Source organism: Cryptomeria japonica, chromosome 4 (genome assembly GCF_030272615.1).
Source record: "Cryptomeria japonica chromosome 4, Sugi_1.0, whole genome shotgun sequence".
Taxonomy (NCBI): domain Eukaryota; kingdom Viridiplantae; phylum Streptophyta; class Pinopsida; order Cupressales; family Cupressaceae; genus Cryptomeria; species Cryptomeria japonica.
In genome coordinates this window covers 392,098,037-392,118,053 of record NC_081408.1, presented here as the reverse complement: position 1 = coordinate 392,118,053, position 20,017 = coordinate 392,098,037, and the positions used below count along the sequence as shown (strand labels likewise).

Sequence of the window (20,017 nt, the reverse complement as noted above, 5' to 3'; positions counted from 1 at the left end):
TGGTGATTAAATGTTGATATTGTATGCAGTGAAATAAACAACTTTCTATGGTGTATGATTCATATTTGCAGATCTGAATATGTGTGAGAAAACTCAATAGAAAGGAGTGTGATGTGAAATGAAAATAGGCATTATTCTGATTTGAATTAACATTCAGCAGTTGTAAAGAATACAGTTGTATCTGTATTGTCTGAAGAGGATATCAGACCAATGAAGGAAAGTTCTAAGAAACACTGGAAATATTTGTCAACGCTGTGAACAAGTTGTGAATAGAATCAGTGAAGGAAAAATACATCAGGGCTGTAAGTTTCATGAATATTGGTTTTGAAAGAGGTTTAGCAGTGATATTCATTTGATTACTTTCATGCAGATATTACAGTAAATAAAAGAGAGCATTATTTTTAGTAAATGTGTTTATGAAAATAATTGTGATACTCATAAAATGTAATTTCGTCTGAAAAGAATTGTAATTTGTATATTCTTAAAGTTGGTGCTTTTTGAATATTGAGTGGGTGCCCAAATCAGGAAAAGTTGGTGCTCTTAAGACGGGTTTGGTGACTCCTTAGGATTGGTGCCCTTAAACATTGTAATTGAATTATACGTGAGGCTGGATTAGGACAGCAGCAGCATTTCTCACCGTATTTTTTCCCATCCTAGGTTTCCATGTAAATCCTGTGCATTGTTTTTATTGTGTGACTGCATCTTTCTGGTTTCAGTTTCACTTCTTTCAGTTTTCAGATTGAAATAAAGCTCATTAAAGATTTAATTTGTTAAGGATCAAAAGTTCATATCTACTACTGATTCAACCCTGCCCCCCCCTCCACCCCCCATCCCTCCTCTCAGTAGTAGAATTGTGTTCTACGATTGGTACCAAAGCCTAGTGCTTGATAAGACTTAGTCAGTCTAAGTAGATCTTGGTTAATAGAACACATGGCTAGTTTGGAAGGGTCTTCTAATAAGGCACCTTTATTTGATGGTACCAACTATGCATTTTTGGGTATAAGGATGGGAAGCTATTTGTCTTCTTTAGGGTTTGATGTTTGGATGTTTATTGTTAATGGTTATATAATGCCATCACATTCTTTAACTAATCCTACTGAAAAGAGAAATTATGAAAATTATGCTAAGGCTAACAATGCAATTCTTTGTGGTTTGTCTAATATTCAATTTGTTAAGGTGATGCATTGTTAGACAGCTAAGGCCATTTGGGACAAATTAAAAAGCATCTACGAAGGAGATGACAAAGTGAAGCAAGCTAAATTACAAACTTATAAGGCTAAGTTTGAAGGATTGAAGATGAAAGAAGAAAAACAAATTGCAGACTATCTCTTGAGACTTGATGAGATAGTAAATGCAATAAAGGGTATTGGAGAAAAAATGAAAGACTCTATGGTTGTCTAGAAGGTTTTAAGATCTTTACCTTCTAAGTATAATGCAAAAAATTCTGCCATAGAAGAAGCAAGGGATCTTAGCAAGATTACAGTTGATGATTTACTTGGCATCCTTACAGCTTACGAAATGAGGATGGTTGGTGAAGAATTTACTAAGAGAGAGGCTGCTTTTAAAGCAACAAAAAAGGCAAAGGAAGAAAGTTCAGAGTCAGACAGTGAAATGGATGAAGATCTATTAGAACTTGTAAAGAAAATCAAAAAGGGCTTTGGAAAATACAAAGGGAAGCTACCTTTCAAATGCTTCAACTGTGGGAAGATTGGGCACTTTGCTACTAAGTGTCCCTATGCCAAAGATGTTCAAAACAATGAGGAAGGCTTCAAAAAGAAAGATAAAAGCCAATCTTCTTACAAACAATGAAATTTCTCAAAAAAAAAAAAAATTGTGCATTAAAGAAGAAAGTTCAAGCTCAAAGGATAGTGATGAATCTGACAGTGAAGTATTGTTCATGGCAATTGGTTCACCATATCAGAGTAATGAATATGATGTTGAAGAAGGTGAAATAGATCTTGAAGAAGAACTACTATGTGCCTTAGAAGAAATCATGAGATATGAAGAAAGAGAACTCTCAACAAAAGAAGGTACTTGAAGAGGGAAACCAAATGATCATCAATCTACAGATTGATGACTGAAGAAGGTAAAAGCTGAGAAGAGGTAATTAATTCAAAACTTATGTTGAAATCTGAAAATTGTTTAAAGTTGCAATGTGAAGTAGTAACTTTGAAGACTGAACTTAAACAATTGAAGATTGTGTCTAATAAAATAGTTAAGTTTGAAAAGAGTTCTGACTTCTTAGACGAAATAGTAGCCAAACAGAGGTTAGACAATGGTAAATTTGGTTTGGGTTTTGAAAAAGGCCAAAGTTCGAGTAATTCTTTCAATGAAAGGAAAAATAATGATGGATTTGTAAAGGTTCAAAGGCAGAAAAGGTATACACAGTGGCATCCTCCTACAAGAAGAATGACAACAAACAAGTTTTATTCTTTTTATGGTTATTGTAATCTTTGTAATTACTTTGGTCATAAAGCAGCTGATTGTAGAGTTGTACCAAGAAGGAACATCGGTTTTGTCAGTCCATATCCTTTTGACTCCTTGAAAGACTTCAGTATGATTTGTTTTTTATTGTCAAAATGTTGGTCATATTGCAAGAAATTGTCATATGAGTTTTGCAGAAAAGAACAAGACAAAAAGCAAATTCATGAATAAAGGAGCAAAAAGGTGTGGAAAAGAAAGGAGAAGAAATCCATGATTGTTCAGACTGCGTTGCATGCAAAGAAACAAAATCTTTGGACAGTGGTTGCTTGAATCTCATGACAAATGATATAAGTAAGTTTACTACTACTGACTGGAACGGTGGTACAATAAAGTTTGATAATAGACCATGAGTACAAAATCGTGGTAAAGGTTCCTTAAGTATTAATGATACTCTTAAAACACATAATGTTTGGTATGTTGAGGGTTTGAAGTATAATTTGTTGTGTCAGTCAAATGTGAGACAATGGGTATTTTGTAATATTTAATGCTCATTGGTGTGAAATCAAAATGGTTAAAACAGGAAGGTTGATCGCTGATGGAAAAAGAATAGAAGGCAATGTCTACGATCTTCGAGAGGTAGCAAGTAAACATTGTTTGTTTGGGCAAGTTGAAGAAAGTTGGTTTCGGCATAGACAAAAGCTTAGGGTTTTAGCTTCTCCTTCTCTCTGATTCATTTTAAGAACAAGCATCTACTTAGGGGGAGTATATTGTGTTCTTTGTTGTCTCTAGCCCTTTGTCATTGATGTCAAAGGGGGAGAAATTGCAGATGATTTGTTTTGCAGATACTTTGTTTGTTGTTGAAAGGGGGAGTTTCTAATTGTTTTAGATTAGATAAATGTATATGATTGGATTTAGATTCAACGATACCGATTATAGATTAATGTTGCTTTTACGGGTTGGAGTTTTGCCATCAATGACAAAGAGGGAGAATGTTGTCAGGGTAAAAGAGGTGCTATTATGACTATATAGTTACAAGATAACAAATAGCATATCTTGTGTTTCTAATGAATACTTTGATCAAATTAGATTAGATAAATGTATACTTATTGTTGTATCAAAGGAGCAATTGGATATATATATATATGTATGTATGTATGTACTTTGGCTTTTGCACATGAATACCAGTTGCTCTAAATATTTATTCAATGCAAAATAATAGTTGAACATTGTTACTGATATGGAACACACAATTTCGATGGATGTATGTATGTATTTTGGCTTTTGCACATGAATACCAGTTGCTCTGAATATATATTCAATGCAAAATAACAGTTGAACATTGTTACCAATATGGAACACACAATTTCGATCACTCAAGTTAGAAACAGATATAGAAATGGCACAATGAAAAGAATACTTTATTACAGGCCGATCAAGGTAACAAAAAAACTTACGATACCACATATCTTTATCTATCCAATATTGAAGGGTTTGTGTGAATTAGATAGATGATACTCATAAAATGCTTGTGATACTCATGAAATGTAATTTGGTCTAAAAAGAATTGTAATTTTTATATTCTTAAAGTTGGTGCTTTTTGAATATTGAGTGGGTGCTCAAATCAGGAAGAGTCGGTGCTCTTAAGACAGGGGTTTGGTGACTCCTTAGGGTTGGTGCCCTTTGAATTATACGTGAGGTTGGATTAGGACAGTAGATCCTAGCAGCATTCTCACCGTGGTTTTTTCCATCCTGGGTTTCCATGTAAAACTTGTGCACCAGTCCATTGTCGGTCTAGGTGTGGCTTATTTCCAACACCAACACCCCCCCTTAAGCCACACCTCTCGTGTGCTTGGGACTCCTAGCCTAGACCTGGCTCTGATACCATGTTGAGACATGGACCAGCTAGGACTCGAACCTAGGACCTTCCATACGCTATTGGAGTGCTCTACCACTGAGCTACTGGCCCCTCTTGGACCAGTTCATCGTCGGTCCGGGTGTGACTTATTTCCAACACCAACAGGGGGGGTGAATCAGTGTTTAGCAAAATAAACTTTAAATAACCTGATCATACAACCACTTTATGCAAATGAAGTAAAGTAAATGCAGAAACTCAAAGCCAAGACCAACAACAGCATAACACCAAGATTTTTACATGGAAACCCGGTTAAGGGAAAAACCACAGTGGGATTGAAACCCACAATATTATAATATTGTGATCAGGAGTATAGTAATATTACAAGGGGGAATGCACATGCATTCAGGCACACTGCCTAGAGCTCACTGCTCGAATACAATAGAGAGGGCTACAACCCTCGGAGGAAGGCTCACTAACTTACAAAAGATTACAAATAATAACTAATTAAATGAACTGATGGATAGCATCTACAAATGCCAAAAGGCAATTTCGATTAAGCACAAATAGTCTTCTGCCACTGTTCTAACACACTACTCTGTTCTGTTCTACTCTATTACATACCGGAGCACAAATCTCTCAACCATGCAAGTGAAACTATGCACAATTGCTTATACATGCTTCCTCTAACACGAACAACATCCCAAATGATCATATCAATTGAACTAATATATCTACACCATCAAATTAGATCAATTCCATGTCGGCCTTAAACCGCATAACACGCAACATGAAACGTGTAACCCAAGTCGGCTCAATCCGATCCAAAGACAACTAGGCGGACCAAAATAAGATGTCCACACGCTTCCCATATGTCAGCTCATCGACCACAAACACACACAAACAATCATCAAAATCACTCAGCACGATCCGCATAACAAACCTTCACACACTACTACATCAAAACACTGTCATACCAGAAAAACGATCTACCGGACCTTCTAACCAACACCAAACTTAACACCTGAGGTCACAAACTTGGAATAAGGTGAATTGCATATCCACAATACATCTTCCAAGTCCGCGAGGCAAAATACTCAACCAAAATAATCCGCTGACCACTAAACTGCACACTTTGTCGGATACATGGATCTTCTTACCGAACCTTACTGGACCTCAATCAATCTTTCGGAATGAAGGAATCATGAACTGCGGATTGGATATCTGACTCACCAGTTGCCAGTTGCCATCAATGACAACATCTGATCATCGATGCAGTGTCTCATGCCAACAATTCCATCATCACTCATTCCCAAAAATTTCTCATCTTGGATCGCATCCATGACTATGGAATTGACCCAAGTCATTAAACTACTGTAAATTGGAACTTTAAAATTTAAAAATTTAAATTCAAATTAAGTCTTGCCAACACCCTTGCACTGGCCATTGGGAGCTGCTCTAGTGATAGTTGTGTTGATATGCATGCTATATTGTTGTATTTATAGACATTCATTATGTCATTTCAAATCATCTCACAATACCTAAATGACTTGCACATCATTGAGGAATCTAATTATACTATCAAAGAATATATCATAGGCACCCTTGCATGTTTAGTTCTTGTCTTCGATCATTATTCCAAAACCATTGAATCAACCTCTACGGAGTATGACTAAAAAGAGTATAACCCTTGCAACTTCAATGGATTCCCTAAAGGTTTTGTAAACACCATCAATTCCTTACCAGTATTCAAACATCAAAAGATCAAGGCAAACAGATGCTTTGAGCTAGATTTCAGCCAGTGCATGTATAGGTTCAGGTCTACACACTAGTTTACTTTTGCACACATCGAGTTCACATCCATACGTGTGAATATAAACTACAACAGAGCACAATCAGGTTTCAGATTCCAAGGCAGACATCTAGTCAAGCCCTAAAATTCCAACATAAGGACAAAATGATTCTCAACATCTTCAACATAATTTCCCCATCTCTGAAATCTAGCAAATTATTTTACTTAATTCATTTAAATTCCACATTTAATTTCAGTATCAATCCCAGCTCATTATCCTTGGTCATATTTGTTTATCATTGTGATTTAATTAATTTATCTAGGATTTTTATATAAGGGGGTGTGACTTATTCCCTTACGCTTAGTTAATTCTACTACTTCCTACTTTTAGTTATAGATACCTTATTTCTACTTGTTCAAGTTCCTGCTCTCTTGACTAGCTCTCGTTAACACCTTTTAGTTTTATATCCAACTGACCTACTTTGGCCATTTGTGGCCATTCATAGAATTTCTTTGTGTATCAATTAAAAGTGAAACATCATCCTACCAGCTCCCAGACCTGAGGATGATTTTGACCTGTTGAAGATAGAAACATACCCTTTATCTGGACTAAGAGGAAATTAATACAAGGTTTGAGCACTCTACCCTACTACTTAGTGAAAGGATAAAATAAAACAAATAGACACTACTTCTTTTGTGTTAGCCAAAAGGCGAAAAGACAAATGGAAAGTTGCCACCAATTAACCACAGACCTCCAGTAATGATCTAAATTACATCAAGATTTTAGCTTCAGCAACAATCTAGGCATGCTTCTCTAATATGATGCCAGTAATAAAATTCCTAAACTATTGTTTCAAGATATAAGGCTCAGCATTACAACATTGGTAATTGCCTACCTATGCACTGGCAACTACTTTTATTGAGTGATCATTACCTTCTCCACCAAAAGTTAAAGCATTCAAACATGAAACCCAACAATATCTTCACGCACTGATTTAAGTCCTCGGCAATAATTTTTATCCATTTCACCTACACCCACTTAAAATTATTCTTTGATCTGGCAATACTATTCAAGTTTTCTGGAATCAATTGCATTTGTAAATTTCATCCAGAAGTTTCAGACCCTTTACCCATATCTATCCTCAGGAAATAATGATCACCTCTTTCCTCAAAATTACCCTAGGATCCTTAAGGAGGTATCTCCTTAGGACCCCTAAGAATCCACTACAAGGGTCAATATTTTTAAGTGACAATCCCCTAAAGTTAAATGACCACGTATCCTTAGTTGATATTTTTTTAAAAGTAGATAGGGAAACTCCTAAATCCTTGTAAATATAATAGTATCTCTCTGAAACTCATAATTGATAGGGCCACCTAAGAACGATGTGCTCCTTTGTCAAAGACAAAAAATTTCAAAACCTTATCACCTCATGGATGTTGGTACTTTAGCCATTTTTCTCAACTTTACCTGTGAGGTTTGATAAAATCCTATAATGAAAGACAGGTGACCCCTTGTTATGCTAGTGGTTTAATCTAAGCCCCCTTCTTTACTTATCCTCTCACTACCACGCCCCCAATCCACCTCACTCCTATCCTACTCCCCCCACCTCATAACCAAATTCTCAAGCAAACTCAAAGAACGAACCATGACAAAAACTAAAACATTCAACTCAAAAAAACAATTAACCGTGCAGTTGACAAGAGACAAATGTTATCAATTAAGCCTAAGAGAGAATCACTGCTAAGAAGCACCCGTTCTCACTGCTACAAAATAACTCATGCTACTGCTGCAACAAGATTTGTGAGAACAGCTTTCTTATTTGTGAGCCCTATGATTAGAAAACTGTGTCATTTTTATTGTTTTGAACTTTTATGTATAAAAATAATATATACCATATTTTGCTTATATTTATATACTTTAATTTAATTTAACATTTCTGATTTGGTAACCTTGGTACAGGAATGCTATGTTTTTAATGCTTTGTACATTTTTTTAAAATTTTAAGCATTAAAATTTGATAAGTGTGAAATTTTTGTTTGTATTTATATACCTTTTAATTTTTCAAGTCATTGTTAAACATCTTTCCACTCCATTTTGTTTCTACGGGGTTTGCATAAAAAAATACTTCCTAACTCCATTTCAGTTTTTGTGCTTGTTCCCTAGCATCTTGGGGTGTCGCTACTCCCACTTTGGAGGGAAACTCTAAAGGCCAACCCATGTTTTAGGAGTGCATAGGAAGGATATGGCAGAGTCAGGCAATATCATGAACTATAGAACCTGATTTTCTATAAAACAATGGCAATGAAAAACGATGGCATAAGTAAGATACTAATAATTGATTTGGCAATGGCCATAAGCCCTTCCTCAACCTAGCATTTAGCAAGAACACCTACCCAAAGGTAAGTGACTGAGTAGGGTACATCTACATTCAAACTCCTTCCTCAAAATATTTATTTGTCATATGCCATGATATGAAACGTCTTTTTACAATCCTTGCCACTAAAATGAACCATAAATACAATATCGTCATTCCTCTACAGCATGGTCTTTTACAATCCTTGCCACTAAAACTACACACGCAATGGCAACATTCCCCTGTTCAAGGTGTTAAGTTTCAATGATTGAATTCGTACCCAGGGCAAAGAAATTTCTTCTCTCTGTATCTACTGCAAGACAATAATAAACAAAGCATTGAACATGCATATGGATAGATTAAATAAAACATACATCTCTTAAGTAAAGATTACTGCTACAATGAAATATCAAGATAGGCAAGCCTGCAGGAATTAACTTGCATGCCAGTCTGCACAAACATGTTTTGCAATTGAATCATCAAAGAGAAAATGATAGAATAAATTTCAGTTTTTCACATTCTTACCGTGCACCTTTTAGGATATGTGGGTATGAATGCATCATCTACAAATACAAGTGTGCCTGGAAATAAATGAAAAAAAGGGGCCAATGGGTACCATCAATTCGTCGCACCAACTCCTTCAGCTTGAAAACAAGACGTTGAATTCCCGGTTGAGCAAATGTATAATGGTCTTGAATGCCATCCAGGAGTTTGCAAAGACACCAGTAACAATCTGCCTCAACATTTAACATACTTTCTCGAGATAAGTCTGACATCACCCAGTTTTCCATACTTCCTTCTAAGTATTCTGATAAAAATACCACCAAAAAGGGTGTAGCCAGATCATTGATTCCTTGGACATATCCACTTGCAGGATGGCGAATAGCCCTGAAAATTTCAATTAAAAATTAAGAAGTCATATCCACCTATACATGCACACAGATATTGCTCCATAGTGTTTTATATTTTCTTTGCAAATAGGCACAACTACAAGAAGTGACTTTATATACTCACAAAGTGGAAAAAAAGAAGAAAATTTTAAGGACAGCTATAGTGTTTTTTCACAAATATTCGTTAACGATACAGAAGTTAATCAAATGAAGGCTGAATAACATAATGGAAGTCAAAAGTTAATTTCAAGAATGTTGTACCCATACAAGATTTTTTGTAATGTGTCAAGTAGTAAGCCAACACCTTGGCATTTCTCATTTGTAAGTCAAGCTTGAGACATTGTTCTCAATGGTTGTTAATGTTGTCATCATCATTTCTAGCTAACAGCTTTGGAGGGCTAACAAAAGAAGTTATCCAGTGCATTAAGCAAAGTGAATACAGAATATGCAACAATGAAGTAATGCCAAGCGCATTCTAAAGTATATGAAAGATTATCAAGGTTTGCAAGACATATCTTGACAAAGGAGATATAACTTTATGAGAATTTCAAGTAGGGAAACAATGTAGAAGTGGTCCTGAGCATGCCAAAAAAAGAAAATGTCATACTTGGAAGTCAAAAACACTCAAAATGTCTCCTAGGTATCTAGGTGCATGCCAAGAAGGGGAAAAATCATATTTTGAACTTTAAGTCGAAAACCTACTCAAGTGGAAATTGTGAATGAATTTTTAATGTCAACAACAAAATAGAATGTGAAAATGGCTTAAGTGAACAGAACATGTTTTTTCACTAAGTGGCAAAACTCAACATCAAAATAGACTAAACCGCTGACAATTTGAACCTCGCAGATGCTCCTAGCCACTTAAATGTGAAAGTGAAAATATATCAAAAGTGTGTCAAGACCATTACACATGCACCTAGGACTTTTGTGTCAAAGTGTCAATTTCAAGATAGACAAAAATTGCTCTCAATTCGCCAAATGCACCCCTCGAAGGTCAAATGTCAATGTTAAAGTGTCAATGAGGAATTAGAAGAAAAAGTGTAATAAGACTCTTAAGCACACACCTCTAGACACTTGAGTGTCAACCTGTCAATAGAGAGTTAACTAACAAAAGTGAACATGAAAACATGACTGAGTTACTCTTGAAGACTCATGTAGTGTCCCTTGCTAATTTTTCCCTTAAATCTCTGATTTCTACCCTTAGGAATTTTGTCAAACACTTGCCTTGCAAAATCTCAACTTGCTGATTGGTGATTCTTTTTAATATTTTCAATGAAGATAATGATAATATGCATTCAATGGACTCAAATGAAGGTATGCAAATGACAAATGAATTTAGGATGTAATACAAGGTATATATAATGCAATAAGATCGCTGATGTGCACCTACAGCCAAGGGACATTAATGCAAATACTTGGCAAGCAACCTACCTATGCAAATAAACACCTACAGCAAGGAAGTATTTTAACAAACAAATCACATGTAGCTCCAAACTCTTTAATTGCAGCGTTTTATACTCGTTACAATGATTGAAAATGCATGGGCATTATTACAAATAGTTGGCATGCAATACTTTCATACCCGAATTTCAATGTCAATGACTGCAGGTCTGAAAATGTTATAACAGCAAATTCTGGAAGCGTAAACCAGTAATTAAAGTCCTCAGTAAACATTCTCCAACAAGTATGCAATCTGCACTTGACAAACTTTAACCATTGCTTGATATAAACCCCACATGCCAAGAGGATGGTACTGTAGCAACTACTGTTCATGGGTACTGTAGCGTCACTGTTCACGGGTACTGTAGCAGCAATAAAAAGCTTGGAATCTGATCTATAATGGCTGCCAATGATAAAAACTTAGGTCTGCAATAGATATACCTTCAAATTGCTTCAAACCCTATGTTGATTCTTCACCTGTAAGCTCCAAATGGACTCCTAAATGAAGCACTCTCAAGCAATAATATCAGCTGGTATTGCACAGCCTAAAATTGCAAAGTCCAATGAGAGTTTTTGTTCTCAATGGCTGAAGATGACCGAAACCCTTGTGAATTTCTCCCACATCAAAAGCACAAGTAAATGATCTCTTCAATAATGAATGAAATCCCTTTTCAAAAGCCTTTTATATAATATTTAATTTGCATTTGGCTTCATCTCATTTAATTTCCCTTTAATTTCATTTACTTTTCCCTCCATTTGGTGCAAAATATAAAACAAAGATGAAAAACTCTTAATCGGCAATAAATCTTTTGGCTGAAAATTTTTTTAAAATCGGGAATCGGGAATAAATCGGCAAATTTATCGAACATTTGAAAATATATAATTTCTTAAAATATTCTTAAAAACACATATACATTAAATTTATAGAACATAATAACATATCATTGTTTTCCATCACATATAATTTATCTCCAATTTGCTTGTAAAACTTAAAAAGCAATCAACTCAGACTTCTTGAATGGGAAGAGGATTGGATAAGTGAAAAAACTCTTATAAGTGCCATAGATCTGATTTAAATATATTTATCCATGTAACATTTTATAAGATTGATTCCTTTTTTAAATTAACACAGGGAAAGGTTAATAAATACGTTTCAATAAATAACTCAGATACCGGTTCTTCCATAAAAAGCCCAGGTCTTGGTCTTGGTTCATGCCCGGTCCTGATCCGAGCCTGGTTCGACCTGGGTCCCACCCGGGTCTTGCCCAACCGCCTAGGCAGAACCCAGGTGGGACCCAGGTCGAACCTAGGAGGACCCGGGTGAACCCAAGCCTGTGGGTTCCCAAAAACGGGGCCCACGGGTTAGAAAACAAATAAAAATCAGTTTTTTTAATCCTATTTTAACATCTAAACCCTAATCCACCCCTTTATGATGAAAATGAAGATGAATATGAATATGGAATTTAAATCCTATCGATGGCTTATAATTTGAATGTTTAACTTTATACTTTATCGTGTCATGACATTTTCACATTTTGAAACTTGAATCAGTTGAAACTTGAAACTTGAATATTATCTAATTTATCTTTTTTGCAAATTATGAATATGATATTACATTTACGATATATGAATATCAAAATATTTATTGGCATTGGCAATTATGGATTTATGATTTATGATTTCTCTATTATCATTTGTGTATCATTGTATGGGAAAGTTACATTGTATGTTTCATATTTGTATGTTTGAAGTTTTGAACTGTGAACATATATAATTTTGATGTTTGAACATATATATATTATATGACATACGTATTATATATAATATATGACATACGTATATATATAATTAAAATATATATATATGTGTCTCTGTGTGTGTGTGTGTACGGACGAACCCCTACCCAAGAAAAAAAAATTTGCCGAATTCGCGAATCCGAACCTAAATCCAAACCTGAACCAGTAACTTAGATAAATAAGATTGATTATTAGTTTAAAAAAGTAATACAGAGTAACATTTTATAAGATTGATTTTATTAGTTTGTCTGTACTCTATAGTATGTAATACAAAGAGTAGCCACCATTAGATGCAGATCACGTAAGAAAGGAAGAACTTAAAAACACGAGAAAATATCCTCGCCATCGCCGTCTATGTCCCACACGAAAATATTCGCATCATTTATGTGGGTTGAAAGTATGCAGCGATCAATGTTAGGGTTTTTTTTCGCGTTTATTTTTATTTCTGCCGATTTAACGTTTTTTAAATCGGGATTTTCAATGATTTTTAAAGTCAAACGTGCGCAGATTTTTTGCATAAAATCGTTCCCAATTTTTCCGGCAATTAAATCGTTCGGGGTTTTGAATCCGAAAAAACCGCAATTTACACGATTTTTTCCCGATTTTTTCATCTACGATATAAAGTATATTTTATTAAATACTTATATCTCCCTTTAAATAACACTTTATCACTTATAATAAAGTATACTTTAAAAGCATTTAATATATCATCTCTTCAAGTGGGCCCCCAATATAACTTAAATGCACTTTAGATAATTGACTTCATAATTCATTAAATAACCCTCATAATAAAGTCAATTACATATTTAAATGATGTGCTCTTTTAAATTAATTAATTAATTATTATTATTAAAGTACAACTTTAATAATAATAAAAATTCCATAACTTCCACAATAATGCATATAATTTAATTTAGAACCCACTGCATCCACTGCGCATCAAACTGCCTTACTAAAAATAGTAAGGGTCCCTCTCTATCAAATATCAAATACCAACTTACTATAAATAGTAAGTGTGTGAAATAGAGTCAAACGAAGGCCAAACTGAACCTAATGAAGAGCAATCCTGAACACTTTTAAACCCCGGAATGGGAATAAGCCTCTTGCACTGCCAACTGGGACCCTCTAACCGTTTGTCTTAGCCTACGAGGGCCAATAATAGGCTAATCCAATCATAAACCATCTCATCCCAAAAAGGGGACATTACAACTCAAAAGTATGCCTAGAGAGAGAAAGTCACTTAAGTGACAAAGTAAACATTAAATTATAACAAAAAGAGCTAACTCAAATGCATGCATGCAAAAGTCCATGTTTCACCTTCAAAATACAAAAGGGCAGCATTGGAGCAAGTTTCTTAACATCTTGTTGACCTAGAAGTAGACCCTCCAAGTCTCAAGATCAAACTTGTGTCATTTCTTCAAGTATCCAAAGTCCTCATCATCATAATCCTAATTACCTCCTTTATTCTTCATTAAAGGAACTTTAACATTGATACCACCATAAAAGTATTCATCATGAAAAGGACTCAAGGCACTAAATACTAAATTTTATAGTTTCTAAGGAAGCAAACAATGTCACCAAGATAGCTTGGTGAGTCATCAACCATCACTAGAATTTCATGGTTTGTAAAAATAATCTAAACATGGTCAGAATGAGGAAGCACTATGAGGAGCCAACTATCAAATGGCTGCTTTTAGCCATTGCTGTTTTGGAAGGCAACTATTTTAAGATGATCTTCTAGATCTCTTTAAAAAAATACTATTTTTAGATGGATTTCCAATAGGTCCTTATATAGATGTGTCCTTATCAGAAACTCTATTTGAAGGTTTCTTATTTCAGTTTATGTATATGAAAACAAATTTTTATTTTAAGGCTTGCTTTGTGTACAACCAAAATATTCTTAGTATAGGAACTAAAATTGCTTTGTATTTAATTTTCATGCGAAGTAATGTAAACACTCTAAATATGTGCTTTTGTCACCTAGATTTGAGCAATATATAGAACACTCATCTTGGGTAGAAATGTTGATTAGCCTTCTACCCTCTAATTTGTTTCCAATGATTGTTCTAAAACCCAATATTTAACTTATACATATTATGAAAATATATAAATCATTTCCTTAGATTCCAGGGTTGAGTTTTACTTCCATTATAGATGAGTTCCCCCTTCCAATTTAAAAAAAAGGTTTAACCTTATGCTTCACTCCATTTTGTGTTGTCCTAAAAGATACTGATTAAAATGCTACCAAAGAATAGACAATTTCAGCCACTGCTAAACATAAGTAGGAATCCATCACTTCAATATAAGGGCATCTTTTAAATGTCAGGAGATTAGGCAAATGCTCATACAAACTAACCTTACAAGAACTTTTGGTGTATTACCCCAACATAAAGCGAATAACTATTTTGAGCTACCATTCAATGTTTAAAACTTTTATCAACACATTCTCTAATAGTATTCTAGACTAATTTATTTCTTTTTGATGGTCATGCTAAGATGCAAAATCAAAACACTTCAACATAGATTGACATCAAGTTAGCATTTTAATTTCTGTCTTTTGAAACAACTCAAACCAAAACAACATCTGAGGTAAAACTCTCTTCAAATTGTAAGAGGAAGCTCTCTAAGATCCAACTACCCTAGACACTAAGCTGTAGATAAAAATAGTCATAAATAAACATTCTATAATATTCCTTCAAGGGGTTTTGAATAAATAAAATAACTACCTACCCATCTTTTTACCTCAAGTACGAACACAAGACTAGCAATAATCCTTGTGTCACAAGTGTGATTTTTAAAATATTAAGAATGACAGCAACTAATATATATTATAAATGCACAACGACAACAACTTTGTGCTAGCTAAAACAAAGGCCAACAATCTGATGCGAACAAGAATTAAAAGGGATAACAACTTCAACAAATTAATTCCAAGGACTAAACAAGCAAGTCGCATACAAAGAAACTAATTGGATAAATAGACAACCTCAATACCATTAATGCTCCTATGCAAGTTCAATCTAATCAATAATATCACAAACACAATCACGCAATTGTAAATGGCATGAGAAAGGCATCAACTCTTATTAAGAATGTCTTATACCCAAAGCACTTATTTATAGCTTACAAAATACCCAATTTTTGGGACTTAGGATAATCATCATTTCTTCCTGAAAATCAATGTTCCAAAGCTCCTATTTAGCAGGCAAGAAAGAACTTTAAAGGAAACAAAATCCTTAAAAAGTAATAAATAAAAGTTAACTAGAAGCAACATAAAAATTAGACCCACAACACTCTAGCCAAAAAAAGAACCACAAGAAAATGCGATTGCCAAAAATAACAACAGCTGAAAATAGAAAATTCACACGAGTCTCCACTAAAATTCTGAAGAAACTTTTTTGCTCTATAACTTGTTAGATTCTCTAAATAACTTCAAAAATAACTCCTTATCTACTAGCAATTTCACCAATCTATCTTGGTGACATGAAATTGATGCTATCCACCTAAAAAATGAAATTATTACTCCAAACCTTGAGTCTCATTGCAAATGATTTCACTAATCCTAACCATCTGTTTCAACCTGCCAGTTGAGAGATACTTTTTTGGGTTTTGACAAGTTTGAAAACATTTCTAAAATATGGATAAACACATAGATGCCTCCTTACCTTCCTATTGTCACTTATATCCTGGTCAAACACCCTTAGCTTGAATCGTCTATTTGTGTGCATGACCTAATCACTGGATAAAACAACTTTGAAGGGATCAATCTTTTTTATGGATAAGGCATCCGACAAACTCAACAAGAACCAAAATAATACTTTCAATCCACTTTCAACGCCTTGATAGATGACCTCAGAAAGACACAAGAAAGGCAGCCTGAATATAGCATTCAACAAAATCCCGATGTTTTTGCTTTAAAAATTACATGATATAATCTTACCTTTTTTTTTCTGTAATTCTCCCCAAAAAAAAAACTATTTTGAACAATAAGGATTATGAAACTGACTACAAGTAGGCATGTTCTTAACCACAACACACTCTTCACCACTAGTTATAATAACATGAAAAAGAAGACTAACCAGGTATAGAGAATGCGCTCAAGGGATGTTTGAACAGCTGTTTGTTGAAAGAAAGGAACATCTGGCACAGTTCTTGGACAATCCACTGCAATCTGAGCTTAAAAACAGGGGTAAAAATTCAGCTCATAAGTGAAAAATGGTTATTTCTACTGTAAGATGTGCAAATCCAATTCTTAAGATAACCTGCCGTAGCATGTGTATCTCATCCTCAGTTCGATCAGCATCAGATATATCATGGTACTGAGCAACACAGTCAACATACTCTTGTCGCTTCCTCATAAGCACTCCTTCCCTTCTATCTGAATTTGGTGGTGCATATCCCTGTACAACAGAATAACTCCATAAACCCAGTTGTGAGTTATGATTGAAACCAATCTGGTTTAGGCATATAAGAATAATGTCGATTTGAGATAAGAAAATGAAGCTCCATATTTCCCAAAGTTGCAAACCTCAAAAACAGGCAAAGGCTAAATAAAGAATTCATACACCACACAAATGAAACTTGAAAAGTCTTTTGCTCCCTGTTATTATTGACCAGCATCTTAAATTTTCTCAAAACACAAGCTATTTTAAAATGCACAAACCATACTTCATACATGTCAAAATAGCCAAAGGAATTAATAATAGAAAATGTATCACAAACTACTCTTTGGAAAAAATCTATGCAACTATTTTTGACAAGATGGGAATCTCATCTACTTGTAGTGAACTGCACCTTCAGAAAATTAAATCCATCAAGATGAATATCCAGCAGCACCCAAACACGAGAAATTGCATATTTTTGTTCATACAAAACTTTAGAAGCAATTATAAGCTGGAAGTGATTACTAGGACTGTTAGAATGCCAATAAGAAAACTTAGATACAAGGAAAAGCAGACATCCTTTCAAGATTGCTTGGATGAGCAACAAAAAACCACCATTACGCTTTTCTAGATTTGAAGTTTCTTAAAACATGCGTATGCAGGTAGCCAAGGCTTCTTCTTTCGAAAATTATTGGCATCAACGGACCCAAAATAACCTGGGATAGAATGGTTGCAAGCAAAAGCAAAATATTTTGCCTTCTGATTATAAGCAAAACTAAAAATTGCAGGATTTGCATTGAAAGAGAAACCCTCCAGGTATATAAATGGCTTGAATTTTCCTATTCAATAATACCTGAGTTTTCTAAAGTTGCATGAAGTGGAAGAAGACTGTTATTTGACTTAAAGATGCAGACAAAAATACCCCTAAATTGCAAAGCGGACAAGGCAGAAGCAGAGGCCATTAAAGGGCAACAGTTAGCAGAGATTGAAGATCTAGAAAACAAGAGGAAAGAGAAACAAGTTCTTAAGAAAATCAAACAGGTGAATATTATTCTAATATGACAAGGGGATATGACAGATGAGGTTTTTATAAAATTCATTTCAAATGTGGTCAAATGGGCATAGGGATCTTAAATGTCAAGAAGTCAGACAAGGGTTCATATGGCTAAAGCTGAAGAAGCAGTAGACGATGAGATGACCATTTTGAATCCGAAACAAGGCAAGAATTTGGTGCTGTATTTGAATTTACTCAAGACAGATAAAGGAGGAAATATATGGAGATGGTACACAAATCTGGATTAAAATGTTAACCTTACTCAACCACATGATTATAGAAAAGTCAAGAAATAATTTGCTAACAATGTAATGCTTACTTTCATATTGGAATTTACCATGATGATAATTTAGTATTATCTTACTCATGAATGTATACCACATGTTATTGAGAAGACCTTCTCATATCACTATATTGCTAGAATGTGTTTCCCCATATTTCATTACATAAAAGAAGCCCATGTATAGTTATTTTCATTACATATGTGAAACCTTTATATAGAGACAAAAGTCATACGATGACACTTAGTATTCTTAGCTGCATTCCTGCATTTAATTCATTTTATCTACCTTCTAGTGATGTTCCAGCTGTCCATCTACTTTTTAAGTTAATCTTTCTACTCTTTACAACTGTTCCAGCTATCAACTACTTTATTGCAGATTGAACCAAGGAAGAAGATTGGACTGTAGATGGAATGGCATGAATAAAATGGATGTGGTGTTGATGAAGTTCTCCTGTTGATGCAACCACCAGAAGAGCTACCAAGTGGTTAAGTGTTTGTCAAAATATTTGCTCGCAACTAGAACCTGTTGTGGAAGAGTTATAGTCTCCAAAACAATATCTTCAATGTGAGTTATGCGACCAACCATCTAAGCAGTGAATTACCATTGCCATTGAATTACTCAACATGATAAAGGCTTTGTTGGCATTGATTTCTGGATCCCAAGATAAGATTGCAAAGCTTTACCTGACAAATCTATCAACCAATTAAATCAAGGATGATGCATAACTTCCATTTGAATCTTCTTTTTCTCATGAAACTCTGCCAAACTATTGTTAACACAATTGTAACCAAAACCCATAAAGGTGATTCCATTTAAACTGAATAAAACCTTTAATTTAATCGCTTTTGTAATTCGACAGGTGAAAACTTAAGTTTTAATATCTCATAACCAAGAGTTGTCTTGAGCTGAAAACTTGCCACATTAGGCAAAGTGTTACCAGGAACACCCACATAAAATGATTTTGCATCATTCCTCACAGTTTTTCAAATTTTATTGTTTTTGTGATTTTTAATAAGCTGCATCACGCTCTTGAGAATTCAACTTAATTTAAGGATGGTTCCTCTTCAAACTGGTGTCCCTTTCTACATGACCACAACCAAATATGATACTGTTGTGACCTTTTCACACATCAACCCATTGCAAACAGGGACCCCCTCTTTCTTTCTTTCCGCGTCTTGTTAGTTTAGGGTTTTGGCATTAAACAGCAATTTTGAGCTTCTCAGTGCCCGAGTCTTGAGTTTTCAAGTGTGATCATGCCTAATAAGTGCTATTAGGGTTTTTGAGGTTTAAATAAGATCAAATGCGTGTAAAGTGTTGAATGTCTAGGTGATCCTAATTTTGTCTAAGTGTAGACTTTTCAAAGTGATTGAGTTTACTGTGTCTTCAAACTTAATTTTTATATCAGACCTAATATAAGTCTGAAAATGAAGGTTTTCTAAGGGTTTCACACCCTATTTCTACCCAATTTCCATTCTATTTTCAGAATTTGTGATGAATATGAATGCAATTCTTGATTCTAATCCCTAAATTTGTCTAGATCATAAAAATCAAGAATTTATACAATTCTGAAAATAGGTTATTCGGGATAATTTTCCAAGTTATTGACTTCGAGTTGCATATAGGTACCATGTCTAAAACCGGGATTGGAGCTCGGAAGGAGCAATTGAAGATAGTTCAAGAGGGATTCTATCCAGATTCCCAGTTGTCCTCCCAATGGAAAGGAATCACAGACACGAACATGGAATTCTT

The 20,017-nt window shown here is 34.5% G+C and overlaps 1 protein-coding gene across 1 annotated transcript in view; it reads right to left on the bottom strand.

The window, feature by feature from the left end:
* Positions 1–20,017, bottom strand: part of LOC131074660 (GTPase-activating protein GYP1) — a 107,318-nt gene that overhangs the window by 30,303 nt on the left and 56,998 nt on the right. Inside the window, exons 5-7 of the mRNA XM_058011325.1 lie at positions 16,811–16,948; positions 16,628–16,719; positions 9,039–9,310 (exon numbers count right to left, since the gene is read on the bottom strand). Of these exons, the coding sequence (XP_057867308.1) occupies positions 9,039–9,310; positions 16,628–16,719; positions 16,811–16,948 (502 nt within the window). The remainder of the gene's footprint in view (positions 1–9,038; positions 9,311–16,627; positions 16,720–16,810; positions 16,949–20,017) is intronic.